The 13034-nt window shown below is 55.3% G+C and overlaps 3 protein-coding genes across 3 annotated transcripts in view; 2 read left to right on the top strand and 1 right to left on the bottom strand.

Moving 5' to 3' along the window:
* Lin7b (lin-7 homolog B, crumbs cell polarity complex component) overlaps window positions 1–2497 on the top strand; it is a 3269-nt gene extending 772 nt beyond the window's left edge. The window contains exons 2-5 of the mRNA XM_023706685.1: window positions 76–189; window positions 754–963; window positions 1943–2106; window positions 2401–2497. Of these exons, the coding sequence (XP_023562453.1) occupies window positions 76–189; window positions 754–963; window positions 1943–2106; window positions 2401–2422 (510 nt within the window). The 3' untranslated portion in view covers window positions 2423–2497. The remainder of the gene's footprint in view (window positions 1–75; window positions 190–753; window positions 964–1942; window positions 2107–2400) is intronic.
* Window positions 2498–2594: 97 nt separating this feature from the next.
* Window positions 2595–3057, bottom strand: CUNH19orf73 (chromosome unknown C19orf73 homolog). The gene is given in 3 exon segments (XM_004648915.1): window positions 2595–2786; window positions 2789–2886; window positions 2889–3057. Coding segments are annotated over 3 exon segments (459 nt in total).
* Window positions 3058–3676: 619 nt separating this feature from the next.
* Ppfia3 (PTPRF interacting protein alpha 3) overlaps window positions 3677–13034 on the top strand; it is a 22915-nt gene continuing 13557 nt past the window's right edge. The window contains exons 1-9 of the mRNA XM_023706675.1: window positions 3677–3743; window positions 8368–8622; window positions 8811–8912; window positions 9607–9771; window positions 10152–10226; window positions 10562–10636; window positions 10946–11167; window positions 12415–12561; window positions 12669–12803. Of these exons, the coding sequence (XP_023562443.1) occupies window positions 8383–8622; window positions 8811–8912; window positions 9607–9771; window positions 10152–10226; window positions 10562–10636; window positions 10946–11167; window positions 12415–12561; window positions 12669–12803 (1161 nt within the window). The 5' untranslated portion in view covers window positions 3677–3743; window positions 8368–8382. The remainder of the gene's footprint in view (window positions 3744–8367; window positions 8623–8810; window positions 8913–9606; window positions 9772–10151; window positions 10227–10561; window positions 10637–10945; window positions 11168–12414; window positions 12562–12668; window positions 12804–13034) is intronic.

Genomic DNA, 13034 nt, shown 5'->3' with positions numbered 1-13034 from the left:
GGGCCGGGCCGGGCCGGGCCGGGCCGATCTTTGGGTGATGAGAGGAGACCACAGGGGCGAATATGTCTAAGATAGGAGGAAAGTGGCAACTCTAAGACACTACTGCGTCCTCCGCAGGTGTATGAGCAGCTCTATGACACGCTGGATATCACGGGCAGCGCAGAGATCCGGGCTCATGCCACGGCCAAGGTAGGCATCCTGCCCTCCCAGCCTAGGCAGTCCTAGGTCCTCCAGAACTATAAAAACCCTTATAAGTCTTTATAACTTCGTTTAAATAACCGCACATCTTAAACTGAAACAAATGTCGCTTAATAGGTCAATGGAAATCATCTTAGTGCTGCCTAGAGGATAAAAGTAAACATCTGTATAGCAGATTGTCCTATAGAACTCATCACACTGAACTTAGATGCGGCTTCTTGTTCCTTCTTTTGGCTCTCAGTTCCCTCTGGGCTGTTTCCATCTGTAAAAGAGTAGATGTGGTGGTACAAACCTGTAATCCCAGTACTCTTCAAGGATGAGGCAGGAGGATCCCAAGTTTGACTTCAGCTTGAGCAATTTAGCGAGACCCAGGCTCAAAATAAAAAAGGTTCTTAGTTTAATCACCAGTACCTAACAAAACCATAAAATAAGATTGGGCAGCACAGTGTGACCCTGAGCGTGAGGAACACACTCCCGCTCAGCTGGTTGTCCCCACCTGGCCTCTGCCCCTGCGCCTGCCCCATCCCTCACCACCTCACACATCCTCTTCACTAGGCCACAGTAGCTGCCTTCACAGCCAGTGAGGGGCATGCACATCCCAGGGTAGTGGAGCTGCCCAAGACAGATGAGGGCCTGGGCTTCAACATCATGGGTGGCAAAGAGCAGAACTCACCCATCTACATCTCGCGAGTCATCCCCGGAGGTGTAGCTGATCGGCATGGAGGCCTTAAGCGTGGAGACCAGTTGCTGTCGGTGAACGGTGTGGTGAGTTGGGGGGTGGGCAGGGCTGGGTGATCATCTGTTATGCACACCCTGATAGTGACATCCACTGAACACTGACTGAGTACTTACTGTTCAGTGGGCAGACCTGTACTGTGTAGGGCTTCACACCCCAAGACTCCTGCCTAGTCTGACTGAACTAGTCCTAATTCAGAGACATAAGGCAGAAGCACAGAGCATTGTGAGAATCCAGATGTGGCTCCAGTCCATTGTAGAGAAGGGAAATTTTTGCACAAGAAACATTTGAGCTCGGTGTTGAAGGATGAATAGGATTTCGAGCAAACCAGGTGAAGAGTATTCCTGGATGCAGGGCTTTAGACAAGGGCTAACTCCGTGCTTCTCTGAGATGGGGCTCAATTCTGACGGAGATCTGGGGTATGTGGCTAATGAAAATGCTGTAGAGTGAAAAGCAGCATAACTGGTAGGTGTCAGTGTCGACCTTCGCATTTGATCCAGGGCTACTCCTGCAAGACTTCAGTGCCAGCCTAAGAAGCCACAGGAAGGCTGAGTGCAGGGAAGGAATGATTTTGCCTGGGGTTGTAGGAATGTTCTGGGGGCATCTGGGAGGGAGACGGCATGGGGAGGCCAGGGAAAGAATCCAGAAGAGGAGCTTGACCTGGTGGCACACACCTGTAAACCCAGCACTCAGGAGGCTGAGGCAGGAGGATCATTTCGAATTCAAGACCAGCCTGAGCACTGAGCTGTGTAATGAGATAGTCTCAAAAAGACAAAAAAAAAAAAAAAAAAGTCCAGAAATGGGAGGATACAGCCTGAGTCAGGCCAGAGCTGTGTGGCCCAAGAAAGGGAAACCAGGTTGGGAAGGGACCAGTGGGCTGTTAGGGGGAGAGGACAGGATGGGATCAGTGAGTGACTCCCAGGAGGAGGCCCTGTCCCCGCCTGGCCTGGCACCGGGCTCGCCAGCGGTGGGCGGGTCCAGCCAGCTGTGCACCGGCCTGCCCTGCAGAGCGTGGAGGGCGAGCAGCATGAGAAGGCAGTGGAGCTGCTGAAGGCGGCCCAGGGCTCCGTGAAGCTGGTGGTGCGGTATACGCCCCGTGTGCTGGAGGAGATGGAGGCCCGCTTTGAGAAGATGCGCTCCGCTCGCCGGCGCCAGCAGCACCAGAGCTACTCGTGAGCCCCTGGGCACCCACCCTGGGGGTCACTGCCACCTCCCCTGAGGCCAGCCATTGTGATCCCTGGGCGCTTGCTTCCCGCCAACCCTAGCTCCTGCCTGTCCTTGGGTACTCTGGCCCTTGACCCCTCTCCTTGTGGCCACACTCCCTGGGAGCACCAGCTCCCATACTCCCTCATCTGGAACCTCCTCCCAGCTTCACCTTTGCACCTCCCTGTGCCCAGACCTTGCTCTCTAGTGCCCCCTCAGCTCTCCCCTGAGCCTGCTCCCCTCTCTTTACCCTGCCCCCGCAGGTCCTTGGAGTCACGAGGCTGAAACTACAGATCTGGACCCTTACTTCTCCCTTGTACAGTATTTATTGTCACCCTATTTAAAGATCTTTGACCCTCACTAAGTGTCTGTGTGTCTGTCTTGGGGTTAGAGCATCCTGAGGTGCCCGGCTTGGGGGAGCGGAGGTCGACACTGAGCCCTAACGTTTTTTTCGAAGTCAGACAGCAGAGGCAGCACCCTCTCCTCTCCCCAGGTCTTGAAGGTGCATGCTGGCCGGGTTCGTAGGGGCAGGTCCGAGGTGGAGGCCAACACCTGGTCTGGGTCTGGGTGCAGGGGCAGTAAAGACAACGCCTCCTACCCTTAAGAGGGTCGGAGCCGGGCGCGGCCCTTTCCTCCGCATTTGATCTAACCGAAGAGTCCTGAGCCCCAGCAGCAGCCAGTGGGCGGCCTGTGTGTGGGCGGGGCGGAGCGAACCATTAGCCTCGTCCGCCGGGGGAGCCCTGCAGGCCCACGACCGTCTGCGTGGGAGTCGGGGGTGCGGGTGCCGCGTGCAGTTCCCGAGGCGGGCGCAGGGGTGCAGAACAAGGTGCATTCACCCACTGGGCACTCATCCCACCTTCCAACTAAAGCGTGTCTTTCCGGGAGCCGCCCTTTCCTTAAAATCCAACCTTTATCCCCATCCCGCTGCCCGCCCAGCCCTCACGTCTTGTGCAGCCCCAGGGCCAGCGCGCGTCACCGCGGGGATCTGGGGTCCGGAGTCGCGATCCGACCTGCGAGATACTAGCTCCAGGTGACATCATCCCCCTGCCGGGCTCCGCCCCCCGCCCCAGCGGCCTCACGCCGTGCGCCTATTGGTCGATGCACCTTGAGCCCCCGCCTCCCGCTCTCCGCCCGCGCGGCCCCTCCCTACCCGTGCAGGGGCGGGGTCTAGTCGCCGGCCGGCGCGGACACCGCCTCCCATTGGCCACTCCACACCGTCTGTCGGTCTCCTGTTAAAGGGGCCACGACCGCCTGGGAGCTGTGGGGGGGAGGGGGAGGGAGGAAGAAATTTTGGGGGGGAGGTGGGATTTGGGGGGCGCTGGTGGGCACCCCTGGATCTGGCGGCTGCGGCCTCGCGGGGGGAGGCTGAACGGCGATCGGGGCAAGGGGCTATTTAGGGGGTAGAGGGCAGTGAGGCTGTGAGGGGGAGGGGGGTCCCCAGCGCCCAAACCGGAGTAGGAGACGCTGAGCCCGCGCGAGCGGCGGAGACAGGGCTCTAGAGCTCCAGAGCCGGGCCCCGGCCGCCGCCAGGGGCCCCGCCCGGTCCCCCCACCCCACCCCACATCCCTTCTGCAGCCCAGCTCCGCCCGCAGCCGCCGCGGACCAGGTAGGTAAGCTCCTGGCCCAGCCCGCCCGGCAGCGCCCACCCCGGGGACCCTGGGCGAGCTTCCCCCGCCTCCCGGAGATCCTGGTTTCCCGAGCTCATCCCCTGGGGCCCTGAAGCCCGGATTCCACAGCCAGACCCTGGAGACTCAGCATCCCCTTCCTGGCGCCCAGAGTCCCCAGTCGAACCCTGGAATCCCGGGCGTGCTGCCTCCCTGCGCCTCCTCCGGGGCCCAGGAGCCTGGATTCTTACATCCAGCCGCGGACCCCCCGAGCTTTGGTCCCTCTGCTCTCCAGTCCCTGGCACCCCGGACGCCACCCGCCACTGTCCTGCTCCTCCGGGCGCCGGCATCGCCCCCATCCGCGCCCCCGTCCAGGTCTCCAGCCTCGGCCGCATCCTTTGGCCCTGCCGGTTGACGGCCGCTCTGGGCTCAGGCCCGCTCCGGAGCTGTCCATGGTCAGCGCTCCCGGGAGCCTGGCTCCCCACCCTGAGCCGCGCCGCCAGGGAGGGGGGCGCAGGTGGCGAGGGGGACACCCCCAGCCGAGCCTGTGACCCGGGGATACCCGGGCCCTCCCTGACCCGGGCCGCAGGATCTTACTGGCCAGACTGTCAGCCTTGTCCCCGGCACCCCAGGTTTCTGGGATCCTAGCTTCTTCCTGAGGAGACAAGGCTACTGAATGTTCCTGCCCTGTCCACCTCAGGGACCTTGGTACCTAACACTCAGATCCCACCCGGGTCTGGAAAGCAGTCAGTGCTCACCCAGCTGCCGGACCAGGATGTTAAGTCCCAGGAATCCCGTGGCCCGGCTTTTGGCCCTTGAGCACCTACTTGAACAGCCTCATGCTCCTCAGACAAACCTACTCAGCCTCCTGGTGCCCAGCATCTGCTCCTTAGGAACTCAGGCGCCATGACTCGCTTCCTTGCAGGATCTGAAATGTAATTCCTCAGCTTCTGTCCACCCTCCCCGCTGGGCAACCTAAGCGTCTGGTCCCCACTCCCACATCCCTGCAGGACCCAGGTTTTGTACTGCCCATCAGCCCTTACCTAGACCAACTGCCCCAGCTCTCCCTCTCTGAAAGACTAGCTCTAAGCTTCTAACTTCTGGTCTTCCACCTCCACAAGGGTTCAGGAGTGCAGAACCCCTTCCCTGCCAGCATCTAGCGTCTCAGATTGAACTTTTAGGGACCTAGATCCTCATGGCTTCTTGTCAAATTCACATTTCCTATGGCATTGACCACCCCCCAGGCCATGCTCAGCATGTGAGACACTAGGCTTCTGGAATCCCCTCTCCTCTCTCCCCTAAGACTCCTAATTCTGAACTGTTTCCAGAACTATGTTGCCTCTGAGCCCCATGTCCTGATGGCACCTGAGTACACTTTCTCAGGCCAGTGAGCCCATCATACATTGCATTCCTCCAGATGGATTCTGAGGTTTACTAGGTAGGCGCTTTGGGTGATCTAGAACCTACGTGCAGACTTCCATGTTTCTAGTTACTCAGTGCCTTCAATTGCTCCATGTTCCAGATTCCTTCTAAGTCCTAGAATTGACCCAAAGGATGTCTCTGTTCTCACCGAGACACCCAGGGAACAACTGTTCTAAATCAGCTGCTAGACCCCAGTCATGTCTTTTTCCATTTATCTTTTCAAATATCTAGATAATGTTCCCAAGCCAAGTTCTGATCACAGACCTGTTTTAATTTTCTAGCAACCATTTTTTACTTAGTCTCTGCTAAATTTCCATTTTAGGTGTGTCCACATCCTTGACATTCTAGATTGCATTCTCTTTCCCAGAAACATTCTAACTTCTAGAGTCTGTTCTATTATGTGCTCTAGCCTTCTTCCAATGTGATTTTTTTTCCAATGTGATATTGATTCTAAATGTAACTTTTTTGTCTTATGTTCCATCTCATTTCACAATCTTAAATCTAGAAGATAGTCCACAAGGTGTTCTACATTTTAGTTTTCTTTCTCAGGTTCTAGGTTCTAGGCCTATCCGTGGCCACTTTCTTTCTTTTCTTTTTCTTCTTTCTTTCTTTCTTTTTCTTTCTTTCTTTCTTTTTTTTTTTCCCCCCTGTGGCCTTAGTGTAGAACTTCTCTCCTGGTGCACTGTGGCCGTCTCCTCCATCTGCCACTTTGGCATACTAAGCATGTTCTAGGCTCTCTCCTCCTCCAGAGCCTTCAGCTTAGAATGTTCCCATTTCCAGAACACGCCTCTCCCTTGCCAGTTCAGTCTTAATCTCAGGAAATTATTTTTTTGTTTTGTTTTGTTTTCTAAAGACAGGATCTTGCTATGTTGTTCAGGCTGGCCTTGAACTCACTATGTAGCCCAAGTTAGCCTTGAACTTGTGAGAATCTTCCTGCCTCAGCCTCCCAAGTGCTGGGCTTACAGGGATGTACCAGAATGCCTATCTCTCAGGAAATTCTTAATTCTTGCTTAATCCTATCCTAATTTTTTGTTTTTCTTCAGGTACTTCCAATTTCCAGATGAACTCCTTATTTTTCTTCATACTGATGGCGTGTTCTGAATTCTGGAGCACTTTTTTTTTTTTTTTTTTCAGTGTGAGGGGCTGGGCTGAACACTGAACTGATAGCCTGAGATAGTCTAGGCAAGTACTGCTCCACTGAGCTAACCCTCAGTTCCAGAGCACATCTTCTGCTTTCTGATTCTCCCAGTAATTCATCCTGGTTAGTTTGTCTTCTGCATTTCCCCTTCACCCCTGGGAGGCTGGACATTGAACTTAAAGCTGGGTACATGCGCTAAGCTCTGGGCTCGTGTTCTACCACTGAGTTAGTCTTCTGATCCAACGAAGAATGTGACTCTGCTTCATTCTGCCTTAATCCTTTGGTCCTTAGTTGGTTCCTAGTTCTAGATTACATTTCATTAGTCTTGCTGTGTGTTCCATGGTACTATGATGCTCCTCTGTGTTTGGGGTTCTGGGATAACCCAGATACTTTAACTTAGGAGGCTGCTTTTGGCTGGTTGTAAATTCCCGACTTTGGTTCTAGACCGCTCTACTTAGCCTGCACACAGCAGAGATGGAAGCACTACTTCTTTCTGCCTCCAGTCCTATCTTGACGACACCCGCTCTCTAGATCTATACGTAGCTCTGTGTTCTGTCCCTGGAAATAAATCTGAGGTACTAGAGCAGCCTTCCCAAAACAGGCTGTGTCACATCTTCTGAGCAGGTTGTGGGTTCCAAATGTCCTACTGGATTTTGGCCTACACTGTCCTGCTCTCCATAAACGTTTCCCTAATCTGGTCTCAGACTGCGGGGATTCTGGGGTCTGGACTCTCAGATGCACCACCCCAAAGGCCCAAGAGTGCGGGCTCACAGCCCCCTCCTTTCCCAGGTCCCAGAGTCCTCCTGGGAGTCCAAGGCCTCAGTTCCAGGCTGTGGGAACAATCTGCATGTTGGGTGGGGTTGAGAATTATCCTCTCTCAAACCGGTTATGCTGCTGCTCCTGGGGAGGACAGAAAGGAACAAGTGAAAGTCCCTCCCGCTTTCGGCCAGGCAAGCCTGACCTGTCGGGCCTGAACTGTACCAGGGAGCGGCTCAGAGGACCTCGCTCCCTCTCAGCGCGGTCTCAGGCTCCTGGGACCTAAGCCCCGCCTCCCAGGCCCCATAAACCCCGCCCCTTCCTCCGTCCCCATCCTCAGTTAACCCCACCGGGGCTGCGGGAGCACTCTAAACTCCGGGATCTGGCAGGAGGAGTGAGCACTCCTAGGTCCCCTAGGAGGGAGAAAAAGCATCTGCGTCTAAGGAAGGAGGCTGGGAGCCTCGAGAGGAAAGGGGCTGTGTTTTCTAACGCCGGGGGTGGGGAGCAAGGGGCCAGAGACTGGACTCCTAGGGGATGAGGGGTGGGAAGGGGCTGAGGCAGGCGAGAACCGGAGCTGAGACGAAAAAGATAACTAGCACAGCCCTGCCTCTTGCCATGGTTTTTACTTTTGTATTTTCAAATGGAGTGTGGCTCTTCGCGTTCTCCTGGAGCCAGGGTCTTGATGTCTGGGAAATTGAAGGAGCAGGGAAATTTGGATTGGATAGTGGGTGGGGTCCCTCCCCGTGATGTTACTATTACAGGTGACCTTGTTCTGTAATAGTAGCAGTAACAGCGGTCCCAGTCCTGTTGCTTTCTGAAAGGGGTGGTGGTTCTGGTTGGTGGTTCAGTTTTGCCTCCTCTGTGAATGGCGGAATGATGAGGACTCTCAGTAAAGTCAGAATAGGTAGACTGATGACTTCTGCATTCACTAGGGCGACACTTGGGTCACAGGCTTGCTGTCTGTGTCTGGTGAGGCCTGGCCTTAGTTTCCGCAAATGCTCTCACCTACATGACCAGAGCTGTTTTTCTGACAGCAAAGGGTTTCAGTTTATTCTGTGACAGGCTTACAGTGGACAGGACTGTCCCCTGGCAGCACCTACTGGCCAACCCTGGGGCTCCTTGATGGAATCCCTGGTGTTGGTGTTTCAGTTTCCTTAAATCCTTATCAGAATGGCTGGGTCTCAGCTTCCTCCGGTGCAGTGCCAGGGTCCGCGCACTTCAGTTTCCCCCAGGGAGTTTCCCAGTGGTGGTGCTCTGGCAGTTTGCCTATACCCTGACCGCGCTGCCCCTGCCCCTTTCCCACACTGCAGGCCGCCACCGCCGCCATGATGTGCGAGGTGATGCCCACCATCAGCGAGGATGGCCGGCGGGGCTCGGCCCTGGGCCCGGACGAGGCAGGCGGCGAGCTGGAGCGCCTCATGGTCACCATGCTCACCGAGCGCGAGCGCCTGCTCGAGACGCTGCGCGAGGCGCAGGACGGGCTGGCGACGGCGCAGCTGCGGCTGCGCGAGCTGGGCCACGAAAAGGACTCGCTGCAGCGCCAGCTCAGCATCGCGCTGCCCCAGGTCTGGGCGGGGTCTGGGCCGGGCTAATTTGGGAAGGGCGGAGCTTGTATCTGTAGGGGAGGAGTCTGGCAGAGGCTTGTCCGGGAGGGCGGGGCCTGAGCCGCAAGAAGGGGCGGGGCTTAGTCCCGAACTGAGGGGCACAGGGAAAGGATTGATCCGATTGCCCCCATCCTGCCACGGCTGGACAGGAGTTTGCGGCTCTGACGAAGGAGCTGAACTTATGTCGGGAGCAGCTGCTGGAGAGGGAGGAAGAGATTGCAGAACTGAAGGCAGAGCGGAACAACACGAGGGTGAGGAGTGTGGGTGTGGCCTATGCGGGGTGGGCGTGCCCTTTGTGTTTCAGGCTGACCCATCCTTCTGCTTCTTACTTTCCTGCTTTTTCCCAGCTCCCACTTCTGGGCTAGCCACGTCTTCTGTGTCCCCTCTTTCCTCTATGTCCCCTCTCTGATCCCTATAACCTTTTCCTATTGCACCTACCTTCCTTGATTTGGCCTCTACATCCCTCTTTTTCCCTGCCCTTTCTCTTTCCTTGCCCTGCGCTTGGTCCTGCCTCTTCCTTCACACGTCCTCCACACTTGTCACCTCTCCCTCAACCCTGCCTCTTCTCTTCTTCTTCTTCTCCTTCTCCTTCTCCTTCTCCTTCTCCTTCTCCTTCTCCTTCTCCTTCTCCTTCTCCTCCTCCTCCTCCTCCTCCTTCTTCTTCTTCTTCTTTTCTTCTTCTCTTCTTCTTTTCTTCTTCTTCTCTTCTTCTTCTTCTTCTTCTTCTTCTTCTTCTTCTTCTTCTTCTTCTTCTTCTTTCTTCTTCGTCTTCATCTTCGTCTTTGTCGTTGTCGTCTTTTTGAGACAGTGTTTCACAGTGCAGTTCAGGCTGGCCTTGAACTCACATTCCAGCCCAGGCTGGTCTCAAACTCTTGGTCCTTCTGACATGGCCTCCTGAGCTCTGGGCCTGCCTCTTTTCCTTGACTTGGTGTCCTATCTCTCTAGCTCCTCCTGGAACATCTAGAGTGTCTGGTGTCCAGGCACGAAAGGTCACTGCGCATGACAGTGGTGAAGCGCCAGGCCCAGTCACCCGGCGGGGTCTCTTCCGAGGTGGAGGTGCTCAAGGCGCTCAAGTCCCTCTTCGAGCACCACAAGGCCCTGGATGAGAAGGTGTGAGAACCGGAAGAGCCAGGATGAAGACCAGAAACTGGTTAACTGGAATCATCCAGAGTGGGCGAGATTCTGTCTGTGATTTGCTGGGGCTATCCTAAGAGGGAGGAAGTTTACTATGACCAATTGTGATAGGTTTCACTGACTGTGACCCGAATGCTTGATAGTATAAAAATACTGTAAAATGGGGTGCTCAAGAGAGGGCTGCCAGTGGGGGAGGCTGCCTGACATCTGGTGGGAGCTGCACACTCATTTACAGAAAGGAATCCTTATGTGCCCTATCAGGCAAGTCCCAGGGCGTCGAGATTCGGGTCAGCCTCAACTGTCCCAAATTGGGTCTGGTCTCCATCTCATTCCAGTCGCCCACTCCCCATCCCCAGGTCCGGGAGCGGCTTCGGATGGCCCTGGAGCGAGTGGCCGTGCTGGAGGAGGAACTGGAGCTGAGCAATCAGGAGGTGTGGGGGGTGGGGTGGCCAGAACCGAGGTGGACTCCTTGGGGTGGACCTTAGAAACTACCAGTGGGCGGAGCTTATTAATCAGACAACCAATGGGGCTGCGCCACTGAAAGAAACCGTGGGGATTTCTAGGGAAAATTATATTGGGCAGGGCTTGGGGGAGACCTCTCAGTAAGAGTGAGCCTAAGGGGAGGAGTCTGGGACTCCTGGTAGGGTGAAGGAAGGCATGGTTAAATGAGGAAAGGCATGACTAAAGAGGAAACTTCGACCTTCCTATGCATAGTAAAACAGAGGTTCCCATAGCCTTTTGTTCTGATCCTCGTTTCCTCTTTCAGACTTTGAGCCTTCGAGACCAGCTGTCCAGGCGGAGATCTGGGCTGGAAGAGGCAGGAAAGGATGGAGATGGGCAGGTGAGAAGTGAAAGACCCCTTTCTGCGATAGCTCAGAATTCCCCGGCTTTGTGATGATCATTTATGTCTGTGATGGTCCTTATTGACCTTAGGCCACATGAACTCTTAGCACTGTTTCTGGCTTTCGACTACTGATTTGGGTCACCCTGCTAACTTCTGTGACCTTCGGTGACCCTGGTGGACTCTGATCTGCATGATCCTTAATGATCCTCAGTCCCCATCTCCTCAGCTGGTCAGCCTTCTCCCTGCATCCCCTCTACATCTCTGTGCGCCCTGCTCTCACCCCTGTGTCCTCCTCTCTCGCTCTAGACCCTTGCCAATGGCCTGGGTCCTGCCGGAGATTCCAGCAGGCGCACCGCAGAGCTGGAGGAGGCCCTGGAGCGGCAGCGCGCCGAGGTGTGCCAGCTGCGGGAGCGCCTGGCCGTGCTGTGCCGTCAGATGAGTCAGCTGGAGGAGGAGCTGGGCACTGCTCACCGCGAGCTGGGCAAGGCCGAGGAAGCCAACTCCAAGCTGCAGCGCGACCTCAAGGAGGTGAGGTGGGAGCCCCTGCTGCGCTGCCCTTTGCCCTCCCTCCTCTCAGCCTTCTTACCCCCTTTGGCCAAAGTCATTGAGCTGAATGATGGAACCCATATGCAGTCGTCAAGCTGTGTGGACTCTCCTGTTGGAGCTTCGAAAATGGCCTGTGGCCCTTTCAGAGGCTGATGTGTGCACAGAGTAGGCCTCAGTCACTGCCTGGCTGTTATGTTACTGTAGGCGTCCTCTTGTGCTCCCAAACTGAATGTGTGTGTGCACACGCATGTGTCACTGAGGTTGACACCAGGGCATTCACACTGAGTTACATCCCCAGCCCTCTTATTTTAAAACTTTGGGATGGGATGAGAATATAGCTCAGTAGCACAAGTGCCTGCCTGGCAAGCACAGGGTCCTGAGTTCAATTCCCAGTATCAAAAAAAAACAAAACAAAAAACAAAAAACAAAAACAAAAAAAAAAAAAAACATTTTTTTTAAAGACAAAAATCTCACTGTTTCCTAGACTGAACTTGAACTCATGATTCTCCTGCCTCAGTGGGTTCACAGGCCTGCACCACTACCATGGGTGCAAACTGCATCTTTTGTTGGCCTTGAACCCTTCCTGGTTTACTAATGCCCTGCCCCTAATCGTCATGCTCCGGGGAAGTGTGGACCTGGATTCCTGAAGGCAGTGCTTGAGAAAGTAGAGGGAGCACTTGACTTTTCCTCATCCACTTAGGCTTTCATCCAGGACTGTAGACCACAGGCACTGTTAGAAGTATGTTCCCACCACAAGGGCTCCCAGAAAAGAGTCCTATCACTCCCCCAGAGCCTGGAGCACCTGTTCCAGGTTCTAATCTTCTGCTACATTGGTCACGCAAGAGGTGTCCTCTAGGTGGAAGGGGATTTCATGCCCATGAGACACAAGTGCACGTGCTCTGCAGTTCACGCTGTGCTTGGAGCTGTTGGAAACCTAAGGCTTGGTTTTTTACAAAGGTGGCTTGACTGAAAGCCTCAGGTCAAAGGGACCTTCAGGTCATCTGTAGTAAAAGTCTCATCCAGAAGTGCGTTAGACGGTATGGGAGGTATGGCAAACCATTTTAAGTCTCAGAAGTCAGGGGACTTAGGGTATCATCTTCCTGACACAGGGTGGGGGGACTTCATTTCCCAGGAATCCCCGGGAAACCTTACCCCAGGTTCTAAGCCTAGGATACTCCAGGGCCTTCTGGGAGCTGTAGTCCTTGCAGCCGTCCCCTCCCTCCCCCCAGGCGCTGGCTCAACGGGAAGATATGGAGGAGCGGATCACTACATTGGAGAAGCGCTACCTGAGTGCCCAGCGTGAGGCCACATCTCTGCACGACGCCAACGACAAGCTGGAGAATGAACTGGCCAGCAAGGAGTCACTGTACAGACAGGTGAGTGCTACCCTACACTCCCACCCCACCCTCAAGAGGGACTATGTGGGTGAGACTCTACCCACGTGACTTCTCCCTTTCCATTTCTCCGCCGGTCCCTGTCCCAGAGTGAAGAGAAGAGCCGGCAGTTGGCCGAGTGGCTGGACGATGCCAAGCAGAAGCTCCAGCAGACGCTGCAGAAAGCTGAGACCCTGCCTGAGATAGAGGCGCAGCTGGCCCAGCGTGTAGCGGCTCTCAACAAGGTGAGGAGGCAAAGTGGGGTAGGGTGGGGCCTAGAATCCACAGGATTGGAAGGGGACTGTGAGGCTCAGGGTCTGGTAAAGGAAAGGGACTCGGTATGGGGCAGGGCTTCGGTTAGTTTTTTTTTTTTTTTTTAATTTTATTTATGTGTGTGTGTGTGTGGGACCAGCTCATCTCACCAGGGGGCGGGGCTGGCTGGCATGTGGTGCTGGGGGATTGAACCGCGGTCCCTG

The sequence above is a fragment of the Octodon degus genome, unplaced genomic scaffold (assembly GCF_000260255.1).
Source record: "Octodon degus isolate 3935 unplaced genomic scaffold, OctDeg1.0 scaffold00268, whole genome shotgun sequence".
NCBI lineage: Eukaryota > Metazoa > Chordata > Mammalia > Rodentia > Octodontidae > Octodon > Octodon degus.
This window is presented reverse-complemented; position numbering and strand designations above follow the sequence as displayed.